The following is an 8927-nucleotide window of genomic DNA, read 5'->3' as shown; positions in this document are numbered from 1 at the left end:
TACTGTATATCTTTTCATTTTCTATTAAGGCTATCAATCAATGCAATATTGTTCTTTAAGCTTTTTTCTATTGACATATGACTATATATCTGTTTTTGATTTTTACATTTAAATTTAATTGTCGTTGTGTGCTGCACATTAACAGGATGCACCACTTATATATACTATTTTTTTAATCTACTTTTATCTTTAATTTTAAAACCAAAATACAAATGCTGCCTCCTGTCTAAGCCTACACATATTTAAATATATCCATGCTGATATGTCCATCCAGAGCTTTGTTGTCATATTGTTTGTTGCTAACTTGTTCTATGTAAATGTTTGATGCACCTATAGGCCATCAGGATTAACATATTATAGTAATTTTGCTGGTTAAGCACATGATTTTTATGCCCCGTTGTGGGCGGTCTTTAGCACACACCCCATCTTTAGAACTGTTTAGTGTAAAAAGATGATCTATAATTAATTTAGTTTCTAACTGCACATTTGATTCAGAGCAGCTTATCAAAATGAAATCCCTGGTGAAAGATAATGTGTATTTCAGTGATCTTTAGTCAGATCTTTAGTCATTTACATTGTGACTGTGCCTCAGATGCAATTTCACTGAAACTGTGTCTGTAAAGGTGTGAACCAAATGGTTCATACAGTTAGAATAACAAAGGAACAGCATTCCTCAGGAACTTATTGTAGATTGCAGGATCTCCAGTGGGAAGTCCTAACAGTATTTATTGTTAGTAGCCCTTTTGTCTTCAGGTATAAAGTCCTGTCCCACAGACAGAACTTTGGGAGAAGTTAAGATTCTTAGAAGGGTTTAGATTCTTTGAAGACTGACACGCTAACATCGCTGCTGAAGAACTGCTACACTACCACCTTCAATAAATGTTCACCACAAGAACTTTGGTCAAGCTTACTTATTTTATGGATTAGAGAAATTGAATAAATTGGCTACAAATACAGCAAAATGGAACACTGGGTCAACAAATCACTATCCCATTATATTCAGAGTGTTCTAGTAGGGTATTTTTCTTCATCACTTGAGGATGGAAAATTTATTTAATAAAAAAATTCTCATCCCCTGATCCTAGTGTGTTTATCGAGCAAAGTCTATGTGAAATTCATAGTTGCAATGTGGCATGGTCTCAGCAATTATAGTTAGCATAAAACTGAAATTTTGATTCTTTATTGTGGCATATATACATGTGCAATGACTTTTCGAATGAGGAACATTTGGTGCGGGGCTTGATTTTGTCCATCGAGAATTAATCGGCTCACAGTTGTTTGCTAATTGCTGCAATCCCATGTGAGTGACTGGCTGCTGGAGGAAAGGAATTATTGTCTCGCTCTCCCGCCTTACATGTTGACTTTAATGACAACCAATGTTTGTGTATATTTTTTTGCATCAGCATGCACAAAGTTTTGACTTTGAATGTTTTTAAATTAACTTAAACATCTTTCCATTGTTCACATTCGTGTTTGCTGCAGCACATTTGCTCTTTTAAATATAAATTCATGAGATGATAAAGATGTGAGAGCAAGTGGTAATGGCTTTATTGTAAGACTTGGGATTGTACAGGTTGGTTTTGTTTAACACAGTCAGATTAATAAAATATATTTATATAAATAAATATAAACATTACCACAATATGAGCAAGTACAAAATGATTCACCCCATGTACTGTAAAAACAAAACAATGCACTGGTACTGCTCAATGCATGGACACCATCTGAAGTCCCGGAAAGATTTTCAGATACAAAGTGGACGTTGCATAGGTGCGCACCTTTTGGGTGGCATCCTACCATCCATAATCTGGGTGGACTGTCTGTCTGCTTTAAGACATTTCCCAAAGTCCTTCAGTTGTTAGGCTGTCATCTGTTAAGAAGGAATTTAACACTGAGTCCAGCAGCGAGGAGCACAAGCATAGCTGCCAGAGCCAGGCCACGGCGCAGCACTAACACCCTCAGTGGCAGCTGTATCCTCACTGTAGCGACTATCACATCGGTCTGATCACCCAGTAGCCCATCCACATCTGTAGCATTATTCATAGCACAGTCCTCAATATGTCCGCCCTCCTCTTGTGCACCTGTCAAGAAAATGACTCTTATTAGCATGCCTCATTAAATATAATCAGACTTTTGAATTATTAGCGTCTAAAAACAAACATATTACCATCATCCGTCCTTCTTAGCAGCACACCAGCCCTGATCTGTGCCTGAAAAGTTCATATTTAGATCAAGCTTCACACAAAATGCACTGTAAAAGAACTAAAGCGATTTTAAGTTCTAAAGCTTTTAATAAAAGGAAATCCTATATCCCTCACCTCTTCAGATACTTTTTTCCAGTTCAGTTTGAAAAGAAGGACAATAAAGAACACTGACTGAAGGAAGACTGAAATTAACAGGCCAGTCCACAGACCTTGAGGAGATTAAAGCAATGATTTACATAGAATGCAAGACTGTGAAACAGAAAAAACAATATTACATATATTACTATATACTGGATATGTTTATATATGTAAGATTAATAAAATGTGTGTGTGTGTGTTTGTTTGTATATATATATGAAGAGTTCAGATGCAAAAGCCTCTAGGTGCCTTCTGAAATTTTCTTCTAGAATGATCATTTTTATCAAGCTTGTATATTTAAATTCAGTAATTTCACTTAAATGACAATGAAAATGACCTATTTATTGTCATTTAAGTGAAATTACTGAACTTAAATATACAAGCTTGATAAAAATGATCATTCTAGAAGAAAATTTCAGAAGGCACCTAGAGGCTTTTGCATCTGTATATTTAAAATGAATTTTGAATTTGTATATTTAAATTCAGTAATTTCACTTAAATGACAATGAAAATGACCTATTTATTGTCATTTAAGTGAAATTACTGAACTTAAATATACAAGCTTGATAAAAATGATCATTCTAGAAGAAAATTTCAGATGGCACTTAGAGGCTTTTGCATCTGAACTCTTCATATATATTTCCCCTCTCTCCACATGGAACTGTATAGAGGAATGATTTACATAAAATGTAAGACAGTGAAAACAAATTACATGGATTATTAAATATCATAAAAATGTTTAACATTTTAAATACAATTTATTATTTATACATACATACAAACATACATACATACATATATATATATATATACACACACATATATACATATACATATATATATATATATATATATATATATATATATATAATTGGCTATATATATATATATATATATATATATATATATATATATATATATTGAAAATGTATTATATTGTATCATATATGTCTCACCAAAAATTCCCATTTTAGCAGCAAACATCAAGGATATTCCAATTGGACAGCCAACACCGTAATATCCCAGAAGGTTGCAGATTGCCCCCATTTTCTGTTTTCCCAGGCCTTTCACTATACTGCCACCTGCTGCCTGATTGGATTAAAGAAAGAAACAATAATTAACATCATCTCCCCAGATGACCCATTCCAGTGCAGTCTCAGATTTATTTATGTGTGAAGGACAACATCCAATGTAATTAAGGTTTGAACTCAACTCTCATGATCATTGTGTTGTTGTCAGTTTTGTTATTAACACTAATGAGGGCTGTGAGTGCTCTAACACAACTCGGCTAATGACTTACCGCTGTGGCATCAAGAAGATGGAAAGGAGCATATAAAACCATTACCGTGGCAACCCTCGCTCTGATGTCTCTGTGAGAAGAAGGACATTTATTATTTTTGTCAAAATGCTGTTTTCAAGATTTTTTTTTAGCTATTTTATGACTTTGAGGCTATTCATTTTATGAGTTTGGGGCTTTGAAAATATGTTAATTTTAAAAACAGGTTAATGTTATGTTATTTCCAGATGCAAAATCTAGAATTATTATAAAGAAAACAAATTATTAATAAAAAAAATATATAAAATGATTGAAAAAGAAACTTTTTTTTTATTATAAAATGTATATTTTAAATAACTTGTATACTGCATACATAACTTGTTTTTGTATCTGAAAAAAAAAATCATCTAAAACTTATTTTTGAGCAAAGATTTTGAAATGCCTTCAAAATATAAAGTTAATAAAGCATCACCTGAGCAAAGTTCATTCTGGAGTTCCAACTTAAGTACTTAAGAGAGATTAGGAGCAAATTACACAAAGATAATTACGGAAAAAAAGCTGCAAATACATAGTTCAGTCATGAAACTCTAACCAAGCGCTGATTGGTTCTTCCAACGCAGTGGCATCAGCCAATCAGAAGTACTTCCTAATCCACATAACCATTTGTCTCGTACCTTAGCCTGCGATTGCCCTGCTGCGTGATTATGAAAACTTCTGTCTATCCCTCCTCCTCCCCAGCACCACCTGTTGAGATCTGCTACAGTGGTTCTACCATTTTCTTGCAGCAGCCTGTCCTTTTTGTTTGTTATTTTGACTAAGCTGAACAAATTGTTGCATTTGTGCAGCAGCAGTGTAGCGGATCTCTTCCGCCAAAATTAAGCTCATGCCCCATGTCAGTAAATGCCGGTTGAAATAATCCACTCTGAGAGTTGTCATGACTGAAATGTTTTTAACTAAAGGAAGAACACTCACTTGTCATTTGTGAAGATATAAGCAATTACATTCTTTGAGGAACCAATGACAGTTGCCAAAACCACTGCAACAGAAACTGTAAATAAAATACAAAATCATAATTTACACATTTCTCATACGAATAAGAAGAAATTGATAATAAATAATAAATAATAAGAAAAATGGATAAGCAACCTATTTGCAAAGAACATATACAATACAGCGGACCATTTGTTCTTTCTTAGCATTACCTGCACAGATCATAGAGAGTCTAGCAGAGAGCTTGGCTTGAGCAACATCTCCTGCTCCCATGGCATTCCCCACTCTCACACTGCCAGCCACACTGAAACCTATAGGGAACTGAACACAGGCCACTCACTTACAGTGTTCATACAAGCTTGAAATAAAACACTTTCACACTAATGAATATATACCATGTAAGCAATATTTGCCAATCCATACACAACTGACTGAGCTCCAAGCTCCACTTCACTTATCAGACCTGCCATAAAAATAAAAATAAAATAAATCAAAGGTCAGGAACAGGGTTCTGCGCAATTCAGAACTGGATTGAAAACCCCTTTTAAATTTCAAATCTTTTCCTGAATTTGAATTGAGAAGGAATGCAGAATTGTAATTCAATTTAGAATATAACAAAGTAGAATTAACAAAAATTAATTAAATTCCAGGAAATTATTTTCCAGAATGTTATCCCAAAGCCTTAAAAATTGAATAAAAAAAACATACTAAAGGCATAATTACACAAAATGAATTGTGTATTTATGTTTTGTCAAAATTCATCTGTGTTTAATTTCTTGTCATTGCAATATACTTAAAGTGTCAAAGTGTCTATTTACATTAAAGGGTTAGTTCACCCAATAATGGATCACTCCTCCATAGGCTTCTAAGGCATTATAACTTGCTGGCCCAGAAAATGTATTAAAGACATCGTGTTGCACGTCACACGTAGGCTCACTATTGGCCGACGCTGGTCATGTGTGTGATGCGTGTGACGTACAACACAGATGCGCTGCGCAGTTATACTACGTGAAAAGACCCGAGGCCCAGAGAGAAGGAAATGAATAGTGGAATAAAGTCGTTATTTTGGGGTTTTTTTGCGCACACAAAAAGTATTCTCGTCGCTTTATAAACTTAAGATTGAGCCACTGTAGTCACTTGGACTATATTAACAATGTCTTTAATACATTTTCTGGGCCAGCAAGTTATAATGCCTTAGAAGCCTATGGAGGAGTGATCCAGCTCTCAGATTTAATCAAAAATATCTTAATTTGTGTTCCGAAGATGAACGAAGGTCTTACGGGGTTGGAACAACATGAGGGTGAGTAATTACTGACAGAATTTTCATTTTTGGGTGAACTAACCTAAAATATACATAGCCTATCTTATTAGCAGAGTCTATTTACAATAACTCCGCCCACCAATTGTCTGATTGAGCCAGACAAAATTACAAAAGTAACCCATCTGATAACACGATCATTGGAGTGGAGAGCAAGTCTAGTGGATTAAGAAATTTTTTTTTTTTTTTTTAAGTGGAAATAAAGTGCTTAACGGGTATTTACTGTAATAGTGGGAATAAAGTGTTTAACCGGTAGCGTTACGGACAGGGACAAGTAATGTCCCAATAAGGCAGCATCCAATTATGATTTTAATAATTATAGTCATATACACTGAATATGTTGTTATTATGTTAATATTTGTTGTACCTAAATTTTTGAGAAGCATACGCTCTAACCTGACAGCAGCCCTCCAATCTCGTACGTCCACCACTCTGCACACAACATGAGCATACTTGGAATGGCCAGATGGATGAATGAGCCCCACTCCTGCAAACAGTCTATCGACCAACCTATACGGCCACAAAGAAGTGCTTTAAAATATATCCGTCAACTTTCAATGGCTTTCACATGCACATAATAATGTATACAGATTTTGTACTGACCAGCCCAAGTGTCCTTATGAAGATCTTTGCATCGGATGTAGATAAACAATATGATCGCCAAACTGTACTGAGAGATGGTATTAGCAGCTGCTGATCCTCTGAAGTTGAAATACACATGGTCAGTAAGCTATCATGTCTTTGATTTCCATGTTCCTCTCTGTCCTGTAGTTTAAGAGCAAATGTTATGGAAACTCACGGAACACCCATGTCCAGAACAAAGAGGAGGATATAGTTGATTAAAACATTTAGGACATTTGCCAGTATTCCAGTTATGACCAGGGGCCAAATTATTCCCTGAAATGAGAGATTTCATTAAGTTTCACATTCATGCTTTCTAGGAGCAGTTCATTTTCATGTTTTTCTCCTACCTGATTCTGTAGATATTTCGCTTCAATAATGAACATAAATGCAGCCTATGAGATAAAAATAACATGGTATTATTTTTCTACACTGAGAGCCCTAAGTACTTTAAATGATATACATGGTCATACAAATTTATTATTTTAGTCGCAGAGTTAATGAAATAACAACCATTAGACCATAAGTGGTGCAAAATCCCTTTTTTAGGCATTCAGTAGATTTGTTATGTGACAAAATAAGTGTGTGTTATATTGAAGTGTGGCAACTTTTTCAGATAATGTGTATATGAAAAACATACCGGAAGACCAGGCAAAAAAATGTTCACATACTGCTGAGATACTCTGAAACAGAATAAGGTTAATGATAATGTATTATGCTCTAGCCTGTTCTTTCTTTGATAACTAATTCCAGTTAAGTACTCAAATATGTTCCATAAAGCTATTACTAGCATTGCATGGACTATTGTAGTCTGTGCCGGTCTGTATTTTTGTCTCTCGTCCCTGTTTGATAATGCCAGTCTTGTATAGTGCTCACCTGGCAACCTCTGGGCTTTGTCCCACAACCTGCAATATTGACTCTGTATTGATAAGAAGGGCGCAGCATGGAAAACATGCGAGTAACAGAATTAAAATTGCTCTCTGAGTTATAACACCAACTTGATGCAAGTTACCAGCTCCATAAGCCTGCAAAGACAGAGCGACAGTTTGAGATAAATAATGATGTATTTGTCTGTGTGTGAATGAACGGAGAAATGCATTGTAGCCTCTACCTGAGAAATAAGTGTGTCACATGCTGCGCACAAGCCATAGCCAATACCAATACCCATAACACTGATGGCCTGTTGGTGAGAACACAGTGAAATGTATTATTATTACTCTCTTACTAGGCTATATTTAAAATATATTTAAATTACATTAGCCTACACATTTGAAGAGGAGATAAATATTTAAAACTCACAGCTATGGCAAGCGTCACACCATCAAGCTCTATCTTTCCCAAGTGTCCACAAAACACAGTGCTTACAAAAATGATTAAATAGTCGAACAGATAGGACAAAAACTGAGAAGAAAGCACAGAGACAGTCTGATGGGTAACATGGCTATTAATAAAGGTGAAGTGTGTAATTTCTGTGATGCTAGCCAAACTCAAAAGAAAGATTTATATAAAGTTTTTTTTACTCTCTCAAAAATGATGATAATACACTTCTTCTGTTGGCTTGCTTTGAAGCAATAATGTGATGTCAGTTTGTGGGCCAAACCAGGAAAAGCAGGTTCCCTCTGGAATTTCTTATGGGTTTTCAAAAAAGCAGGTTTTCTATTTATTTATTTATTGATGTATTAGCTAATTTTCTGGGAGAAGAAATAATGTAAGGGTTACATAACAGCTGCAATTCCGTTTGCTTCCGCTGGGGTCAAAAATTACGTCACTTCACCTTTTAAGGATGACAATGTACTGTACAAAATAAATAGGCTACTGGTTAAAATAATAAAGAATACTGATAAAATACTGCTAACAATAACCAGTTCATCGATTAAACCATGACGTTAGCAATTTAGAGATAAAATAAAATACTGTAGGCTATAGGCTACTTACCACGGGCAGCGCTATATAGCACAAGTTTACTATTTCTCTTGTGAAGTCCACAGGTAAACAACTTCTAAAACATCTCGAGTATCCTTGACATGTGAATGTATTTTCTGCTTTGTTCATCTTGAAAAATAGTTTGATGGCTGATTCACAGAAACCTGAAACACGAGCCGTGAAAAAGCCGTTCAGATGATTGTTCACTTTTTATCTGTATGCTGAATATAAAGTTCAACCGCACTTTTTATTGGTCACAATCAATGAGTCACAGATTCATAGTCCAGTCCAGCTCACGTGAGATGGGCGGATCGATCTTGAAATATTAATATTTCGGATTATTTTTGGCCAAAGACTTGTCGAGAGGATCTGTCATACTATATGAGTTTTCAAACTAGTGGTTTTATTATTTGTTTATCGTCCAAATGAATGCGTATCGTAAGGCCTGAAGTGGGAA

General features: G+C 35.0%; 1 protein-coding gene across 1 annotated transcript; it reads right to left on the bottom strand.

Moving 5' to 3' along the window:
* Positions 1-1565: 1565 nt before the first annotated feature.
* slc47a3 (solute carrier family 47 member 3) lies at positions 1566-8675 on the bottom strand. The gene is made up of 17 exons (XM_084419495.1): positions 8483-8675; positions 7847-7948; positions 7659-7727; positions 7424-7572; positions 7188-7230; positions 6898-6942; positions 6726-6823; positions 6530-6627; positions 6323-6436; positions 5004-5071; positions 4821-4929; positions 4591-4666; positions 3643-3712; positions 3299-3431; positions 2319-2413; positions 2168-2210; positions 1566-2081 (listed from the first exon to the last, which is right to left on the bottom strand). Exons 1-17 carry the CDS (start codon positions 8597-8599, stop codon positions 1867-1869), a joined length of 1644 nt encoding a protein of 547 aa, XP_084275621.1. The 5' UTR covers positions 8600-8675; the 3' UTR covers positions 1566-1866.
* Between the last annotated feature and the right edge of the window lie 252 nt (positions 8676-8927).

Source organism: Rutilus rutilus, assembly GCF_951802725.1.
Source record: "Rutilus rutilus genome assembly, chromosome: 9".
NCBI classification, from domain to species: Eukaryota; Metazoa; Chordata; class Actinopteri; order Cypriniformes; family Leuciscidae; genus Rutilus; species Rutilus rutilus.
Note: the sequence above shows the minus strand (reverse complement) of the source record. Positions and strands in the feature narration are given on the sequence as shown.